Source organism: Aedes albopictus, chromosome 3 (genome assembly GCF_035046485.1).
Source record: "Aedes albopictus strain Foshan chromosome 3, AalbF5, whole genome shotgun sequence".
In the NCBI taxonomy this organism is placed as follows: Eukaryota; Metazoa; Arthropoda; class Insecta; order Diptera; family Culicidae; genus Aedes; species Aedes albopictus.
In genome coordinates this window covers 405,672,016-405,692,323 of record NC_085138.1, presented here as the reverse complement: position 1 = coordinate 405,692,323, position 20,308 = coordinate 405,672,016, and the positions used below count along the sequence as shown (strand labels likewise).

At 42.1% G+C, this 20,308-nt stretch overlaps 2 protein-coding genes across 10 annotated transcripts in view; both read left to right on the top strand.

Annotated features, from left to right (window-relative positions):
* The window catches only part of LOC109403610 (muscle LIM protein 1), a 38,111-nt gene extending 31,038 nt beyond the window's left edge, over positions 1–7,073 (top strand). For 4 of the 9 annotated variants that reach the window (XM_029873498.2, XM_029873500.2, XM_029873501.2 and 1 more), the window contains exons 5-9: positions 4,068–4,164; positions 4,751–4,847; positions 4,958–5,254; positions 5,313–5,633; positions 5,698–7,073. In XM_029873498.2, coding sequence (XP_029729358.1) covers positions 4,068–4,164; positions 4,751–4,847; positions 4,958–5,254; positions 5,313–5,633; positions 5,698–5,974 — 1,089 coding nt within the window. In that variant the 3' untranslated portion in view covers positions 5,975–7,073. Of the gene's footprint in view, positions 1–4,067; positions 4,165–4,376; positions 4,474–4,540; positions 4,629–4,750; positions 4,848–4,957; positions 5,255–5,312; positions 5,634–5,697 lie in introns of those variants that run through there. The other 5 variants (XM_029873503.2, XM_029873504.2, XM_029873505.2 and 2 more) reach the window with 3 other exon arrangements.
* A 9,794-nt stretch (positions 7,074–16,867) lies between these two features.
* LOC115266895 (uncharacterized) lies at positions 16,868–20,163 on the top strand (the record flags this gene model as incomplete). The annotated part of the gene is given in 4 exon segments (XM_029873506.2): positions 16,868–16,925; positions 18,881–19,029; positions 19,092–19,343; positions 19,993–20,163. Coding segments are annotated over 3 exon segments (493 nt in total), but the record flags the coding sequence as incomplete, so codon positions are not given.
* Positions 20,164–20,308: the final 145 nt, after the last annotated feature.

Sequence of the window (20,308 nt, the reverse complement as noted above, 5' to 3'; positions counted from 1 at the left end):
ATTCTCGGTCCGAGTGAAGTTTATTCATCGGTGGATAGGCCCATGGGCCCATGCAAGGGTCCATGGCCTTCTAGATATCATGGCTCCGCTCAAAAGTCTAACGAGTGAACACGTGCATTGGCCCATGAACTTATCCATCGATGAACAGTATTCACTTAGTCCCAGATTTTTGACACTAGAGAGCAACCGTTTCTAATTAGAATTGCAAGATTCTGATTGCAAATGGCCCCACTCTAGTGTCGAAATTCTCGGACCGAGAGAATTTGGTTCATCGATGAATAAGCTAAAGGATGTCCGGCCAATTGACCGAATGTCGTTTAGCCGAACGCCATTTGGCCTAATACCATCTGGCCGAATGAATCGTTTGGCCGAATTATAGTTTATTGCATTGCTAACTGGACTGCGACGAAGTGCGGAATCTTAAATAAAAGTGCGATATTGCATCAAATCGTTCCGGTGTCTTCACCGCACTTATTCATCATGAGCTTATGAATAAGTGCGGTGAAGACACCGAAACGATCTGACACTAAATCGCAATTTTATTTGAGATTCCGCACTTCCTCGTCGCACTTTTAACTGCGCAATGCGCAATATTATCAAAAAAATTCAGAGGAACTTTTTGACATTGTAGCCTCCAATATGTTCATCAGGAATATTTCCTAGGCTATTCTTTCTAGTTTTACCATTCAGGGATAAGTTGACGCCGAAACTGGCAACCTTTCATCAGAGATTACTCCTTCAAGTTATACTAAAGTGGAAAACAGTGGCATGATCACTTGAGTTCATAATTCATATTTCGGTCAAACATCATTCGGCCAAACGACGTTCGACCAAATGGCCCTTTCATCCAATTGGCATTCGGCCAAATGGCATAGAGGATGATGGATGAATGTGAATGAACCTATGAGAAATAACAGAATTCACTCGGTCGTTCCCAATGGACTTATAGACGAGTGCACCGATGAACTGAATTCATCGCGGTCCGAGAATTTTGACACTAGAACGGGGCCGCTTCCAATCAGAAATCAACACCCCGCTCTAGTGTCAAAATTCTCGGACCGCGATGAATTCAGTTCATCGGTGCACTCGTCTATCCACCGATGAACCAAATTCATCGCGGTCCGGGAATTTTGACACTAGAGCGGGGCCATTCCCAATCAGAATCGTTCAATTCTGATTGGAAACGGCCCGTTCTAGTGTCAAAATTCTCGGACCGCGATGAATTCGGTTCATCGATGGATAAGTCCATAGGAAAATCTATTTAGGCCTTTTCAGTTGACAGGTCCGTGTATGCCACTGTTTACAACCGCCGAACAAAGGCGCAAACGCTGAACCGTAATTTTCATAGGAGAACTGTCAAAGGCCCCCAAAATCAGCTGATTTTAGACGTCAAATTAAAAGGCCCATTGTGATTAGGAATGGGCGCGTTTTTGTGTCAAAATTCTTGGACCGAGTGAATTTAGTTCACTGGTGGATCAGTCCACATTTTCCATGGAATATCTAGTTTTTTAACAGTTGGTTTATGCCAAGTCATGTAAGGTGCACAACTTCCTCTGGTCTAATCTGTGAAAATGTTGTCAAAACGTCGACATCTTAAACATCTTTCTACTGTCAAGCTAGTTCTTTTGGTGTTTATGGACCGATGGACTCGCGTACGAGCTTTCTCTCTCTCGTTATGACACAGATCTGTTTGGTCCATGGACTGATACGCCAATGAATAAAATTTAATTAGTTTTTAAATAGTTTAGGGTTTGACTCGTTTTTTTTTTGTAAACAAACATGTTTCTATTGCTATAGGGTCTATTTCGATCCACCTACGCATATCGGTACCGTTAGCAGAACGATTTATCTTCCCGCTTTCTGTTAAGGCTATAAGCATGTGTTGGTGGATCGAAATAGATCGTACACAGATCGAAAAAAGAGTGTAAAGTTCTGTGACATCTGATGCACATAATTGGAGTGTGGGATATCACAGAAGTTTACATGACATATCATGTAAAAGTCATAAAATATCATGTAAACTTCCATTATATGTCATGTAATTCAGCATGACTCTGAGTGTTTACATGACATATAACACAAATTTACATTATATATTATGTGAACCATCATAACACTAAGTTTACATGACTGAAATGAAGTTTACATGACGTGTAAATCTCATTATTTTTATCTGTGTACCTCGACAGAAACATGTTTGTTTACAAAAATGAAATAGACCCTTTTGACATGTACAGTGGACTTTCGATAACTGCTACATGTTTACGTTTCACTTACCGAACAAAATTCGGTAACTGCAACGTCAGATAGGCGTCAACAACCCATCAATTGATGTTAAATGATCGAGAAATTCATTCGATTGTTCATTTGGGCTAACTTGGCGCACCGTTTTGACGGATAGCGGTTGCGATAACTGCAAATTTGTTGCACTTACCGGACTTGCAGTTAAAAAGCATTGCAGTTAAACCGTTTGCAGCGACCGAACGTCTACTGTAATGCAGAGTTGACGTCGAATGAACGTACACTGAATTCGTCTGTTCATGTGGACTAACAAGGCGTACCATTTTGACGTTAAGCGATGCGAGGCACTTGCGAAAAATCATTGTCGAAATGTAAGATCACTTGCAGACCAACAGACAAATCTATGAAGTCTGTTAGTAGTTTCAGTTGACGTTCTCTAGGAAAAGTGTTCACATCTTGCAGTTATCGAACGTTTACAACAGTAGACGTTCGGTCGGTGCAAACTATCCGTCAAAACGGTGCGCCAAGTTAGCCCAAATGAACAATCGAATGAATTTTGCGTTCATTTAACCTTCACATTACAACTCATTTTGAAAATGCTGGCATTTCGTCAATTTTCATCCGATTTTTTTTGAAGTCGCCCTTAATCGATCATAAATTGGTGGTAGTTTATTACACTCAAGTGATCATGTAACATCCGGAACCATTCCGGAGATATTCCGGATTGTACTGGGGTCAGGGGGTGGGGGCAGGGTCTGTTTTGCCAAATGACTAAAAGTGGTTATTTCGTGTGTTATTGTGTTTGAGAGGCCCCCGCGGAACCTATTTCAGGTGTTCCGGAGCGGCCATATCAGTTACTTCATACTTCAGTCATTTTTTTCTGCCCCGTTCTCTTGAAATCATGAAGTTTGATACGTCACACGGCATGTTTTGTTTGCAAACCAGAAATGCCCCCGATGTCACCCCCGTGGAACCTATGCTAGATGTTCCGGGGTGGCCATATTAGTTGATACAGACTTCAGGGTATCAATTCTGACTCAATCATTCGAAATCATGAAGTATGATATGTCGCACGACATATTTTGGATGAAAACCCGAAGTGTCCCCAATGAGGCCCCCGCAGGACCTGTCACGGTGATCCGGATGGGTCAACTTATTCAAATCTGATTATCGCAGATGTGTTTTATTGTTCGCAAAGAAAATTCCGCTGAAAATCGATGGTTCAAACACAATAACACACGAAATAATCATTTTTTGCCATTTCGGCACCCTCCCTGACCCCAGTACAATCCGGAATATCTCCAGAATGGTTCCGGATATTGCATAGCCACTTGGGTGTAATGAACTAGCACCAATTTATGATCGATCGAGGGCGACTTCAAAAAATTGGATGAAAATTGACTTGGGGGTTGAAAAATTAGAAGTTGGGGGTCGGGTACGTGAAGGTTAACGTCAATTGATGGGGTTTTGACGTCTATCTGAAGTTGCAATTATCAAATTTTGTTCGTGCAACGTGAACATGCTGCAGTTATCGAACGTCTATTGAACCTCACTGTATTTACACATTATTAGAAACCAATAAAGAATAGTCTATGCTTGCAAGGCAATGATACACCCGCTGAAATTCCACACCTACTACACTGAAAGAAAACCTCGGTCGAGATACAGATGATATTCCACAGTAGACTTTCGTTAATTTCAAACTAGTTTTTAGAAAACCAAAATCCGCATCTAGACCATGAAGCTTTCTTTCACCTGTACACCACACTCAAATCGCCTGCCCTTCCCTACCGCATCTAACCGCACCGCACTCGCCTAACCCGCAGGGCTACCACCGACGCTGCTTCAAGTGCTTGGTATGCAATCGCACCCTCGACTCCACGATCCACTGCGATGGTCCGGACAAAGAGATCTACTGTCGAGGTACATTATTGCAAGCGAATTCGCAAATAATCCGTAACGTATTTTTTTAAAAAAAAAACCGACCTCACGATGTAGTTGTTGCATTACGCTCACCGAAAGCCATTTGTACTAAAACCGCTGTGCTGATGTAGTCGCTAACGGGTTGCGAGACCACATGTTCACCATGATCATTTCTGTACCGGTTTCGTGTTGGTTGATTGTGTCTTCGGCAGGCCTACCACAAGGGATGCTTCAAGTGCGGCGACTGCAAGAAGAATCTGGACTCGGTGAACTGCTGCGAGGGTCCGGATCGGGAAATCTACTGCCGAGGTTTGTCCGTTTTGTGTTGTTAACCGTTTGGTTCTTTCTCTATGTTGTGAACGTTTTGTCTCCACAGTGTGCTACGGCAAGAAGTTCGGTCCCAAGGGCTACGGCTACGGCCAAGGAGGTGGAGCCCTGCAGACCGACAGCTCCGATCTCTCTGGGTAAGTAAGGTTTTGGTGGATACGGTTTCGTCGATGTCTGGTATCGGTCACTAACTGCTACGAAGTCTTTTATGTTCAGTGTTTGAAGAAATCCTAAATTCTAAGGTTATATTTCTGCACAGGATGCTACGCCAGTAGATTCGGTTCACGCGGGTATGGCCACTCGGGTATTTCCTTCCTCGGGTTAATGTGTGACGCTAGGGACCTAGAGTTTCAGAGGTACAGTTCACGTTGCTTCGTATCTGTGTCAGCTAGTGACTACCAGCATCCTCATGTGCACTTCACAAAATGATGGTTTAGCATAAAAAATAATGGAACTATCTCCACAGTGACTTCACATCGAAGCCATCGGCCGTTGATACGTCTGCTATCCAGGCATCGCCCGGACAGGGTTGTCCACGCTGCGGTGGTGTAGTCTTCGCTGCTGAAATGGTCTTGTCCAAGGGACGCGAGTGGCATCGCAAGTGCTACAAGTGCCGTGACTGTACCAAGACGCTGGATTCGATTATCGCCTGCGATGGCCCGGATAACGATGTGTACTGCAAGACCTGCTACGGCAAGAAGTGGGGACCACATGGCTACGGATTCGCCTGCGGATCCGGATTCTTACAGACCGATTGCATGACGTAAGTCAGGGAATGTTTGTCTAGGTGAGGGTTGACTGACAAAACGATATCGTTACAGAGAAGAGCAAATGGCCTCCCAGAAGCCATCGGTTCCCATCGATACGACCAGCATCAAGGCTCCTGCCGGTCAAGGTTGTCCACGTTGCGGTGGAATGGTATTCGCTGCTGAACAACAGCTTGCCAAGGGCACCATGTGGCACAAGAAGTGCTTCAACTGTAACGAATGCCACCGGCCACTGGATTCGATGTTGGCTTGCGATGGACCAGACAAGGAAATCCATTGCCGTGCCTGTTACGGAAAGCTGTTCGGACCTAAGGGATTCGGATTTGGACACACTCCCACCCTGGTATCCACCGAAGTGCAGGGCACTCCTTTCCAGTGAGTCATCAAAAACCATGTAACCATATGGTTCCTATACTAACATACTTCTTCTACACTATAGCACCGAGTTCAACCCGATGACTGGACCAAAGGCCAAGGATGGTAAGGGCTGCCGCCGCTGCGGCTGCACCGTATATGAAGCGGAAAAAATGCTCAGCAAGAACCTGGTTTGGCACAAGCGGTGTTTCAGCTGTTTCGACTGCCACAAATCGCTGGACTCTACCAACCTCAACGATGGCCCCAACGGAGAGATCTACTGCAAAGGCTGCTACGGTCGAAACTATGGCCCGCGCGGTGTCGGATACGGCATCGGAGCCGGAGCGCTTACAATGGTGTAAGCCTCACGTCCCCATCAGAGATAGATTCGTTGATTTTCTTTTTTTCTATTTTTATTTTTATTTATGAAACTAAATGTGTATTCTCAAGCTTCTCCATTTTGGAAGCTTCCAGACTTGATCACTGATATTCCCCTTTAAACCCCCTTTTTAAAGTGTATTGAGAGCTCTGACCAACCAACCAATGCGTAAGATTTAGGAAAAAGCTTTACTGCTCGCCCAAAAAAAAATGAAACTTCGAAAAACTAACTCATCCTTTATCCATTAGAACCACCAATCCACTTTTACAATGAAAAATATAAAAATGGGCAGTTCAAAGCGTCCAGATTTAGCGATTATAATTGCGAACGACCAGGACACGAACCTGCGATCACCGTGAAAGCCCAAAAAGCAACTTAAACAGTTCATCCTCCTTTCCATCCCTTTTCCTAACTCCTTCCCCAGCCACCATTTTCATACACTCGATGCAATATTTAATCATTTTCGCTGATGTAGAATTCACTTTTCCACCTCCAAACCCCGATAAATCCCCACGATAGGCGAGTAACAGTATACATAACAGTGCGCTTTATGAGAGATGAATGGAAAGAAGCAAACCGCCCCGCGATTTCGGTGATTTTTCTAATACAGCTTGAAAAAAAAACAAACAAAATAACCAAACAGAACTACATCTACCAGTAGCTAGATAGGTTGAATGAATTGAAATGAAAGAATAACGATCGAATATATTGTTAGTTAGTAAGACCCCCTTCCCCCAAGCCAAAGTTAGGGAAGAAAGTGCGCTTATCCTACACTATAGGCGGCTATCCACTGTAGGTAGTGTGCGTCCCTTTTCCATTTTTCTTCCCTTCGAAAAACAAAAGCAACAAAGTGTAAACAAAGATCTTTTTATATCACATTTTGGATTATCATCATTACTGTAATAGTCTGTCGGTTTTTTTTTTTATTTAACTATTTGCTAATTAATAAAGAAAACCCATATACAACGCGCTAGGTTAGGTATTACTTACGTAACGATGATTCTTGTGCAGGATGGAAACACAAGCATGCAATCACACACACAAAAAAAAACTATTTATTCAATAAAGAGAAACTGATACAAGTATGGTTGTGTACTCATTCGATGACTTCCGGAATGCTTCAGAAATTTGTGAATATCTCAGTATGAACAAGGATGGAAACTTAGTGATCATGATATTATCTTATTAAGATCCCGAATGTGACGCGGTTGGATGCAGTGTTGCGAAGCATCAGCGTACAAGTCACAAAAAAGCTGATAAACACCAAACTTGTATCACCCTGTCTCTGCGGTTTCTGATTCGCTCTCTCTATTGCGGATTTTTTGAAAAATTTCCACTCTGCGGTAGCCGCCAAGTTCTACCGCAGCTGTCAAAGTCCTACCGCAGCTATGAAAATGATCGTATCATTGAAAAGTTTGGTCAAATCAAAGCATGCTTGCAAAGTGAAATGTTCTGAAAAGCAACAACAAACAATGATCATCGGCGTCGTATCCAAGGCTCGATCCAAGGTATCCTTGGACTGATTGATGATATATTGGTGAAAATCATCAGTCTGACAGCTGCGGTAGCTTTTAAATCTTCCGTAAAGTGGAAAATTTTCTCTGAATTAGCAATACAGTCGCTAACACCAGAAAAGACAGAATCCCATCATAGTCGCCCGGTCACCCTTGTTTTGCTACAATCATCCTGACTTGGAAACGGCTCTGTGAGTGTCATGACTCTCTCCGTCGCCTCAAGCAGATGCACGCGCAACAGCATGTTAAACTATGCATGTGTATTATCACAAGCACGGTACTAGGGGTGGTGGGGGTAAAGTGGACAACCTAAGCATTTTGGTCGTTTCCCGCGGAAATGCGGCAAAATCCATCTGCTTTTCCGAGTTACATATGGAAGGTAATGATATACTCTAGAAATCCTGTAAGGGGTTGCATTTAAAAAATATTGTTTTCTTTGATTATTTTCTTCACCAAATCGTGCATCAAAATAGCGTGAAAAAAAATTGGTGGGGGTAAAATGAACAATCGATGGGGTAAAATGAACAAGTTGTTAAAAGTTATATAACAGCATATTGTTTCTATATTTTTAAATACAAACTATCAAATTTCATACGATACATTTATTTTGTTGTTTTCAAACTTTCAATACAAACTTTAAAACACACTTAAATAATTATTGTAAAAATAGAGTAAAAAACAAGCACTATTTTGGATGAAAATTATATTTTGTTGATATAAAATATTTTTTTATAACTTTTTACTTCAACTATCTCACGATAGGTATGACGGCTGATGATTCTGAAGTTTGCAAAAAAAAAACGAAATTTTGGTGAAATTTGAAGCGATTGTCCATTTTACCCCCACGGTCTGATTTTGTTAAAATTATTTCCAAAAACTTTTTTTTTACAAAACTTAATTTTTTTTCTGTCAAATATATTTTTCTACGGGACCTTATTGGTTTAGGGTTTAAAACTTGTAATAATTCGAAAATAACTTACGAGAAACCCTTAGCAGTTATAAGCAGATTTTACATCATTTCCGATATTTCACGTGATTTTTAAAGTTTTTGTCATCTTGAAGAGGTTTGTTTGATTTTAATGTTCAAGATCAGCAAAAGTATAATGATTCATGCTTAGGCATAAGCTCTAATCGTTGAAACATTTTAAAAAACAATAAAAGCCATGAAACTGTACCTTGTCCATTTTACCCCACCTGTCCACTTTACCACCACCACCCCTACGTCATAAATCCTATTCGTTTTGCATAGCTCAGTTTAAACGCACACATTGAGCGCACCACACAGTTCGCCCTGGCTACGGCAAACGCTCTCACTTCGCCCGTTATGCATCGTTGCTCAGAGAGATTGATTCTCTAGCAACCAGCCTGAAGCATACTCAGCAACTGCTATCGCTGCAAAGCTGCGAAGGGTGGAACCCACAACATGTTTGTCATTCCAGGCATGACATGCTATCTGGTTCGTATCACCATGGGAAGGGTGACTCCAGAAAGCGGTTCAAGTGATTGTCTCGTGATGGTCGCGATTATTCGCAAGACTGGTTGGAGGACATCGCGCAATCATAACAACTACTACAGAAGTAGAGCCGTAGAGCTACGCCTACCGGCAAGAGCATTTTTCTGGTCTAACGCCCCGTGGCGGTTACACGTTACACGTGTGACGCAACTATCGCGTCTCGAAGTGAGCCCGATATTAGCAGGTATCATACCTCAGAAGGTGTGATTCGGTACGAGGTGCGTAATAGTGCGTCCCCATTTGATGGTTATGGTTGTGAAAAGACTTCAGTGCATAAGTGACGAACCCTGGAGGGATAAGTTGTGATGGAGTGAGTAACCGTGCGTCTTCTTTGATTCAGTGAAAAATCCCGGAAATGGAACCAAGCTAGTAATCCAGTGCTTCCCAAACTGTGCGCCGCGGCGCCCTGGTGCGCCGTGAGCATTTCCCAGGTGCGCCGCAGGCTTTTGAGCCAAAAATAGAAAAACAATCTTATTCAATATGGGAACGTCTTTTATGTTTATTGATACTTAGAATTGTTGCTTCACGGTATTTTTTTTTTTACAAAATTTTTCCAATCCTTCGAATATTCTATGGAGTTTCTGGTATTTTTTATTCTGAAATTTTCCATTTTTTTTTAATTTTTGAAGTTATGGTAAATGTTTGTAAATATTCTCAAACAGATTATTGGATTCCCAATACTTCAGTTGTTTTTTGATCAAGTTTTTGATTCTACCGACAGCATGTGAAGAAAAGTAAATTTTTCATAAATCGTTGCATTCTAGAATAGTTTTCTTCAGTCTCCCGGACTTTATGTTGCCTCCTGTTTTTGGGACGACATTTTTACTAACGTCGCTATCACATAATACTTCTGCAAATTGTCGGTATCGTGCAATTAGGTCACATCTCAGAACTTATTAAAACAAAATGTTGGAAAACTATATAACTTTTTAACTCACTCAGACCAGTTCCAAAATTCTTTGGAACGTGAGAATCAGATATCTTTTTATAAATTTTCAGCACCAAAGGCGCTTCTTAAAGTTAATTAACTTTTTTATTAGCACTTCAAGCTTTTCTCAAGACATTATGATCAAACGCATGTTAATGAATGAACCATCATTAGCCTGGTCTTGAACATTATATTTTTGTATCTGAGTTTTCTGAAATTTTCCACACTACATTCATAACTAACCATCTTTGAAAGTTTTGTAATTACATCAGAAATCTAAGATTTTCATGCAATTCTGTGGAATCATTGCAATTTAACCGGAATTATCAAAGTATTGCAACAGTTTTACTGTTTTTGGTAGAATTATTAGGAATCAATAGCTTACTTAAGTTTCAGAAATTTTTGTCATATTTGTGTACCTTGTGCGATAAATAAATATGACAAAAGTGATGAACCACTGAACCAGCCATAGGCTGAAAATCTCGATAATAAAGTTATAAAAAATATGACATTTGATATTTAACCAAGGTTGCGACCATTCATTTGCAAAGATTTACATTCATTTTCTATTATCTCAGTTCAAAAGCATGCTATCGAAAAACAATGTATGGATGAATTTAACCTTGTAATTTTATCTGAAAGTTTGCCTAATAACATTGGGATCGCAAACGTATACCAAAGTCGTGAGAAACCTGTGAAGGCAACTCTCCACGCGGTGAATGTAAGTTACATTCACGCTGTGGAGAGTTGTCGTCACAGCTCGCTCACGACTTTGGTATGCGTGTGCGACCCCAATGTTATTCGGGGAACTTTCAGATAAAACTACAAGGTTAAATTCATCCATACATTGTTTTTCGATAGCATGCTTCTGAACTGAGATAATAGCAAATGAATGTAAATCTTTGCAAATGAATGGTCGCAACCTTGTATTTAACAATGGTTTATGTAGTCCTTAAGCATTTTTTCCTTAAAAAATCCCCTGTTGACCCAAGAAACTGAATGTCATTTGCCTTTTGAGGAAACATGGTGATGAAAATTACCAAAGTTGTTATTCTTAAAATAAAAAAAAAAGAAAGAAATGTTGGTGCGCCGCGACATTTTCGAAAATTTCAAAGGGCGCCGCGATAGCAAAAAGTTTGGGAACCTCTGTAGTAATCCATTCCAACTCCCTCTGGGACCATTCATAAACCACATAGACTGTTTAGGTGGGAGGGAGCGGAGTTTGGCCAAAGTGTACGCTCCATAAAAAAATCAAAATTTCTCGACCCAAGAAATGAGTTTGGATCTATAATGACAGGAAAGCATAGAGTAGAAAGCTACTAATTAACAACAGCAACAAGTCAGGATGTCACAACTACCCAATAAAGGCAACAACGAACAAAAAAAGTCCTATGCATACTAAGGTTTGTATATATGTAATCAGTTTTTCTAAAATGTGAAAACTGGCTAAGCGGCCATGATTTTTTCACCATGAGAAACTTTGAAAACAAATCCCCCGCTACCCCGAATTTCTTTAGAATTTCGCTTCATCTCCCATTCTCCACAAACCAAACGTTATAGATCTTGATTCGAACGGAATGTCGAGCAAAACTACAGCACAGGTTGTGGGTTTTTCTGAAACAGAGAACGATGGACGATTTCACAACCATGATCCTGGATCTCCACGACAACAACAGCATGCCAAACTCTAATCGCAATTCCACGACCTAGCAGACCTCGCACCAAAGTAATGTACAAGACCGACAAGACCGTTTTGAGATGTGGGAGAGTGAAGTACCACCCTCACTTTCTGTGAGAAGCGCAGTTAATGGGCCTACACAGCCGATGCGGTAAGCACACAAATATCCAGAAAGACCATGCTGACGGTGACGGGTTCTATTCCCGGCCGGTCAAGGGAATTTTCTTCATGCAAAATGATCATTGACAGAATATACTTTCAGTTAATAGTTGTGGAAGTGCTCATAAACACTGAGAAACAGGATTTGTCCCAGTGCACAGTGAGGACGTAACGCCAAGAAGAAGTTTGTCCCATTATGCTGCCTTTACTCACTACTGACAGCAGGGTACTGGTGCAGGGGACATTTTTTCCTACCTGCACGTAGGACCAACATGAGTCCAAATTAAACAAACAGCCTTCAAGGTGACGACTACCTTTCTCAGTCGTTTTAGATGGAAGTGGAAAATACTCTGAGTCAGTTAGGCCCTCCCAAAGACCAGATGTTCAGTAGTTCGCTGGAGAAGATGAAATTATCCTGCCCCTCAACACCTACCTCATACAACATCTCTCATCGAATGCCTCCAACCTGATGGACATGGAAGATAGCGAGAATGATGGTGTAAGAATTGCCATCAACCTCTAAGAATCTATAGCAAGATGCAAAGGATCCGAAAACAGTAAGGGTTCTGCAGAAGGCAAGGGTACTCCGAGCAAGAAAATCCTCACACTCACACACTCACAAAGGAAGCAGCTCCGAACCCTTCAGGAGAAGGGAAAAGACCGGAATGAGGCTTTATCTTCTTCTTCTTCTTGGCGTAACGTCCTCACTGGGACAAAGCCTGCTTCTCAGCTCAGCGTTCTATGAGCACTTCCACAGTTATTATTGCTGTGTGCGTTCAAGATGCAAACGGTGCCCAAATGCGCTTCAAACGCGGTAACACATGTTACCAAAGGCAACGTAGCAACCATAGCCAATATCACCGCCAACCTAGGATTCGAAAGCTCCCACTGACATCGGGTTACTTGTTAGAAAATCTTACCGCATTTGGTGCTCCCGCATTTGATATTCGCATTTTGAATGCACACAGCAATAACTGAGAGCTTCCTCTGCCAATGACCATTTTGCATGTGTATATCGTGTGGCAGGCACGAAGATACTCTATGCCCAAGGAAGTCAAGGAAATTTCCCTTACGAAAAGATCCTGGACCGACCGGGAATCGAACCCGTCACCCTCAGCATGGTCATGCTGAATACCCGTGCGTTTACCGCCTCGGCTATATGGGCCCTTGCTTTATCTTACTTACCTTACCTTACCGGTCAGGCTAAGGCCGGGGTGGCCTCTGCTGTACATAGTAGCCGTCTCCATTCCACTCGGTCCATGGCTGTTTGTCTCCAGTTCCGCACTCTGCGTAGGGTCCGCAGATCGTCCTCCACTTGGTCGACCCACCTAGCTCGCTGCGCTCCACGTCTTCTTGTACCGGTCGGATGACTCTCGAGAACCATTTTAGTCGGGTTGCTATCCGACATCCTGATGACGTGACCCGCCCACCGTAGCCTCCCGATTTTCGCGGTATGGACGATGGTTGGTTCTCCCAGCAGCTGATGCAGCTCGTGGTTCATTCGCCTTCTCCAAGTCCCGTCTTCCATCTGCACTCCGCCATAGATGGTACGCAACACCTTCCGTTCGAAAACTCCAAGGGCGCGTTGGTCCTCTGCACGTAGGGTCCATGTTTCGTGCCCATAGAGGACGACCGGTCTAATCAACGTTTTGTAGATGGTTAACTTCGTGTTACGGCGAACTTTATTCGATCGTAGAGTTCTGCGGAGTCCAAAGTAGGCACGATTTCCTGCCACAATGCGCCTCTGAATTTCTCTGCTGGTGTCGTTGTCGTCGGTCACCAGTGAGCCCAAGTACACGAATTCTTCAACCGCCTCGATTTCATCACCGTCGATATGAATTCGGGGTGGCGGGCGCGGTGATTCCTCCCTGGAGCCCTTTGCGCTTCTTCATCCGGAAGGCTGAGTTCTGCCTGTTCCGCGCCTGTTTGTAACGTGCCTCATTCGCTCTCGTATTTTGTTGCAGCATTCTCGCCCATGCTGCATTCTTCTCGTTTTTTCAACTGTTCACATTCGCCGTCGTACCAGTCGTTTCTGTGATTCGGAGTCGCGAAGCCTAGTGCTGTAGCCAAGGTACTACCTATGGTGGATCGGATGTCCCTCCAGCCATCTTCAAGTGTAGCTGCGCCAAGCTGCTCTTCCGTTGGTAGGGCCACTGCTAACTGCTGCGCGTAGTCTTGAGCCACTTCTACGTTACGAAGTTGCTCGATGTTGAGCCGCGGCGTTCGACTTCGACGCGTGGTGATAACTGTCGAAAGTTTTGAGCGCATGCATAAAGCGTCTAAGTAGTGATCCGAATCTATATTCGCACTGCGGTATGTGCGGACATTGGTTATATCCGAGAAGAATTTACCGTCGATTAGAACGTGGTCGCTTTGGTTTTCTGTTTGGTGGTCGGGTGATCTCCAGGTGGCTTTGTGGATATCTTTGCGGGGGAAGAAGGTGCTTCGGACTACCATACCACGGGAGGCTGCAAAGTTTACGTATCGCTGGCCGTTATCATTCGATACGGCGTGCAGGCTGTTTCGCCTGATTACCGGTCTGTACATTTCCTCCCTTCCTACCTGCGCGTTCATGTCGCCGACAACGATTTTCACGACACGCGGCGAGCAACCATCGTATGTTTGCTCTAACTGCGCGTAGAACGCTTCTTTCTTGTCATCGGGTCTCCCTTCGTGTGGGCAGTGGACGTTGATGATGCTGTAGTTGAAGAAACGGCCCTTAACTCTCAACATGCACATCCTTGCGTTGATCGGCTGCCACCCGATCACACGTTGTCGCATCTTGCCCAACACTATAAATCCTGTTCCCAGTTCATTGGTGGTGCCACACCTTTGGTAGAAGGTAGCCGCTCGATGCCCGCTTTTCCACACTTTCTGTCCAGTCCAACAAAGTTCCTGCAACGCCACGATGTCGAAGTTGCGGGGATGTAGTTCGTCGTAGATTATCCTGTCACATCCTGCGAAACCTAGTGACTTGCAATTCCATGTTCCAAGTTTCCAATCGTAGTCGTATTTTCTCCTATGTTATTCGCAATGCGGATTTTTACGGGTGGCTTATTGGGCCTACGCCAACACTCCTGTCTCGCCGGAGGGCCATCGTGCCAGTTCTGTTTAACGCCCCAACCAACACTGGGACGACCACGCTGATGGGGCTACCACCTTGGATCTAGCTGGGCGTGGTGCAGCATTTCTTACTCAGCCGCTGGATGCCAGAACAGACGCTGTTTGAGCCGCACCTCCTTGGTGAACAGACGCTAGGATCTCTCTCTCTCTCTCTTCTTGGCGTAACGTCCTCACTGGGACAAAGCCTGCTTCTCAGCTTAGTGTTCTATGAGCACTTCCACAGTTTTTAACTGAGAGCTTCCTCTGCCAATGACCATTTTGCATGTGTATATCGTGTGGCAGGCACGAAGATACTCTATGCCCAAGGATGTCAAGGAAATTTTCTTTACGAAAAGATCCTGGACCGACCGGGAATCGAACCCGTCACCCTCAGCATGGTCATGCTAAATACCCGAGCGTTTACCGCCTCGGCTATATGGGCCCTCAGACGCTAGGATCGTACCTCCTAAATCTAGCTGAAGTCAGAAGGACAACAGTGCCCAAGCTGCACTACCAGCTAAGCACACAACTCTTAGGGAAGATTCAAATATTACGTCCATCATTTTTCGGGATTTCTAGACCCCCCTCCCCCCTCTGTCACGCACTTTTCTTATACCCAGTACACGTACTGTCACACTTTTCTAGACCCCCCCCCCCTCCCCCAAATCATGGACGTAATTTTTGAACGTTCCCTTAGCTGGCGGTCTTTGTCATCGCTTGACCCGTGGAAGCATGAGGTAGGAACTTGTGAGGACCAGAGCTATATTGGACGTAGAGTGACTGGAAGGGAGAGTGGCGTCAATGTCAAAATTGGAACAGCGATCATCTGTCAACTGCATACAAATTCCCGTTCCAAACGAGCAGGAGACCTGTCAAAATTGGAACATGACGCCACTCTTCCTTCCAGTCACTCTAATTGGACGCTCTCCTTATCGCTACCCAGTCAACCAGTGATCGTATAAAATGTTGGAGACGATATGCGTACATTTTACATGCGCCTTAATGGAGGCATGAACGCATATGGCCTCCACTTCATCATCTTATGCAACATCTTATACACACTTAATTTGGAATACACCGTGTTCGGTAATTTTTTGATGAAAATAGAACAGCCGAATACAGCTATACTGTATTGTTTACCTTTTGCACCCGGTTTTGACAGTTGGTGTACTGAGCCTCAGTAAAATCGATTACCGAAGCTACCGAAATAGTTCTGCTGTTCTATTTTCGTCAAAAAAGTGCTGAACAGGCAATTCAGGATTGAGTGTGTACGATTACTGGTTGACTGGGTATTGTGTTAGCCCAATTCGGGGTGCAATCAGCAATATTACAAGCTTAATTTTTGGTGCCATATGTCCCATTTTAAATTGTAAATATTCTCCCAAGTTAAATGCACTTTTGCTCTGGCGTATTAGAGCATCATGAGATCTCATCATTCTCATTTTGATGGCCTACATTCAGGTCATTGCGGGCAATGATTAACTAGAAGACATGTGTAGACTCTTCCCTAACAGGGACATCAAATTGTAAACGTCTCATATTAAAACGAGATTCAGGATGCCCTCTTAGGATTAGAAATTCCTAGACAAAACTCGAAAGCATCTAACGTTGCAAAAGCAAGGCAACCCGACAACTATTTAAGCAAAAGAGCCTGGCCAGAGGCTACACAGTCTAACCCCATATTCCACTACGTTCATCACAAGAATGATGAACATCTGGAAATTCATCCATTCAAAACAAGCATTCTGTCATCCATCAGAAACATAGAATAAACAAAAGTTGTTTTTATATTAGGGTTCATTCAAATATAACGTAACGCAATATTTGACAAATTTAGACCCCCTCCCTCCCCCACGTAATAACTTTTGTATGGGAAACTTTGGAATTTTGTATGAAGCGTAACACAGCGCTAGACCCCCTCCTTCCCCCCTTAGCGTTACGTAATATTTGAACGAAACCTTATGGTGTTTTGATATATTCTAAAAAAAAAGTGATGTCGAAATTAGATGGATAGCTTGATTGGTTAAGCTTATTTTAGATGTGAGTAAAAATCAATTTGTTTTATTTATCATACAACATAAATTATAAAAAAAAAAACAATCATATGTGTTTTAAAATGTGTTCCACACTAAACTGTTTCTGTCGGATATGATCTATCTGATGGCAAGTAGGCAAACGAGAAAGTGATGTGTCTCGCGTTCGGTCAGCGGTCCTAATCAATTATCTACGGAAAGAGGATTTTCACTTGGGAACAGGAAACTAAAAGAAGCGAAAGCCGCGTCTGTGCCTATCGCAAACGATATACCGTTTGTGTAATGTGCAAAGCTATTCTGAACTTACACGAAGAATGGATCAACAAAGGAAAATCGATCATGTCAGTAAGGCCCTAATGAAAAATCATTGCCGAAATATTTCAATATTCAAGAAAGCCCCTGTTTAGGACAAAATGAAGATCCAAGCTGTATAGCCTGAGTAATTGGAATAACCGTAGATGATTTCAACAATAGAGGCTTGCATCAAAAACATAACCTCATCGAATTCCCATACGATTTGTAAACATTGCCCTCAAAATTTTTTTGAGGGCAAGGACGGCTTTATGGACCGACGCCGAAGGAAAGAAAGAGAAGGAGATGATTATGACGTCAGCGTGCAAGCGCTCATTAGTGGTCGATTTGGCACGACGCTTTCACTTCATGAGATAGCAAACGCGACGCTTCGGTATTTTTCGCCTGCCTGCCTAAAATTTGTTTAACAACAGGAGACACAAACATTTTGTTTTCGTTCCGTTTTGAGCTTTGCTTTCGTAACCATAAAATTCATTTGGAGGCAAACGTCATGAACAATGTTCACTAAAATCTTCATTCTTGCTTAAGGAGAACTCTCAGAAAATTCAATCATTGTCGCCACAATGGCTGACCTTCAGCAGGTCGGCTTCAGAGGCACGTTCTCCTCCTTTTCTTTTTTCGATATTTGTGGATATTTAGCTGACCTTACTCTACGTTTTCAAAAGCTCAAATCCACAAAACTTCCAGAGCAATGCACATATTTATTTAGGTTTATCTGAATGTTTTTACAAGTGAGTTAAGCCAAAATATATAAATCGATAAAGATTTTTCTTCAGGGTCTAGCAGACTCCATTTCTCATCGTCATTTGCTTTTTTTGATAATATTCGTTCGTTAGATTATTGGTGCCTTTGATGTTTTATAATTAACTGAATTATCTAGAATTGAAATGCATGACGTTTCACCTTAAACTTCAACAGATTCAAAACAACATCGCGTGTTTACTTTATGTGTTCCGATTAGCTCTGTTCAATCCTTTGTTACACATCGTCAGACATAATATTATAAAAATTATCTCTTAAAATGAGCTGAAAACTATCAAAATTCTCCTACATGCAATAAGGAATGACTTGATTCAGATTATTTAATACGGAAACTACATAATTTTGTTCATTTGAACCAAATTCAGTACAAATTCGCTTTTTTATTTAGGGCGTCGCTGGTTGAATCATATAATGTACCTAACTCATCTAAAAAATGTCAGAAATCGAATCACAAACAGAAACCGTTAGAAATAATAGACGTATGTTTAATTCAAGTATGAATTCTGCTTGTTTCTAATCCAAGATTATCCTGGTATCAAACAGTTTAATGTTTGTGGCTTGAACAATTTGACAATATTGTTTTATCTCAAATATCTTTGGTTTAAAATTGTTTTTTTTTTCTCCTGCGTGACCAATTGAACATCTACTGTAGTTGCAATTAAGTTAGACATATTCATTGAACACACCTATTGTCTTCCAAAACAAGTGCTGTCGTTCAGAAGAAGGTGCTTGCGCACCGAAAGTTTAAAACGTTTTATTCCTCAAGTTATATAAATATATCGAATCTGTTTTATTGGAGGTAGTAAGATTTTTCATTTTGTGCATTTTGATAATATTTTCCAATATGAGCACCGCGCGGAAATGCGTCGTCCTCGGGTGCAAAAATAGTTACGTAGCAGATTGTGAGGTTAGGTTTTTTTCCGTCCCCACAACCGGAAGCAAGGTTTATCCACGGTGGACAAAATTGATGACTCTTTCTGGCGACCGGCACGAAAAGATTTGCGACCGACATTTCGTCGAAAGTGATTTCACTGAAAGTGAGTAGGTATTTGATTGTAAGTTGGAACGCATCAATTGTCACTGGCATGCTTCTATACAGATACACGTTGCAAACTGAAGAAGAACGCCGTTCCAAATGTGAAGGTTTCACAGGGCGTTGAGAGAAAGCCCGGAAATAGATGTTGCATTGGTCAATGCAAACCTCGTAAGAGAAAGACGACTTTGCACCACTTCCCGACAGAAAGGCAAATTCGAAACAAGTGGAAAGCTGCTGTGGGTTTGAAAGATCAGGATGACCCAACAGGGCTTCGCATTTGCAATCGTCATTTTAAAACATCGGATTTCAATCAAGGTAATTTAGGGGCTATGGTTAATTTTAATCAAATTCTTATTATAATACACATTATCTTGCTGTGAGAGGTGATTAAGTGAATTAATAATTACTGATTTCTTAATTTTTTTTTGGTATAAATGTTCTTATTTTAAAGAATACTGCTAAATGTTTATTTCCGTAACCGGTTGAGAAGAATGCTATTTAGGTATTCCTAAAAATTACCTTTTTAAAGGGTGATTTTTTAAGGATTGCCAAATTTTTATATAATTTTCAAGTATGTATTATGTTTCCAGTTCAAAACCGAATTAGCGACATTTTTTCTTTGACTTCCGCTGATTTTGCCTTGCGTTAAACACAATGTCGGAAGTGGGGCGCTGTATTGTACACCTGGTGCTCTATACAGCGCCCCATTTCCGACATTGTGTTTAACGCAAGGCAAAATCAGCGGAAGTCAAAGAAAAAATGTCGCTAATTCGGTTTTAAACTGGAAACATAATAATGAGTAAAAAGATGTGTTAAAAAAAACATTCAAAGAATCAGCAAAAGAACATTTTTTTTTTCAACATTAGCCATCTATCAGAAAACTTTTAAATAAATAGAATTTTGCCATGCCAAAAAACTTTGAAGAAGTTGCGATAATATATTTAAATTTTCTCCTTCATTTTAGTGACTTCGAGATATCTGAAGTGTGGTGCGGTTCCGTCCAAGGGATTTAGCAGTTTGGCGGAAGATTCAAAGCACCGTTCGAATGAACTAAATCGTCCCGATCACTTGGAAGATCACAGTTATAGCACATATTTAACACTGCACAAATTTTCCGTTCGACAACATTCGAGAGGTAAGCGAGAACGATTATTTGTTCAAACTGACTGTACAAATCTCATAAAACCACTAATAAAAGGTTCGATAATGGTCGCTGATAAGGCGCTGTCCATAAACTACGTAGACTTTTTTTCGGCCATCTCAGACCCCCCCTCCCCCCT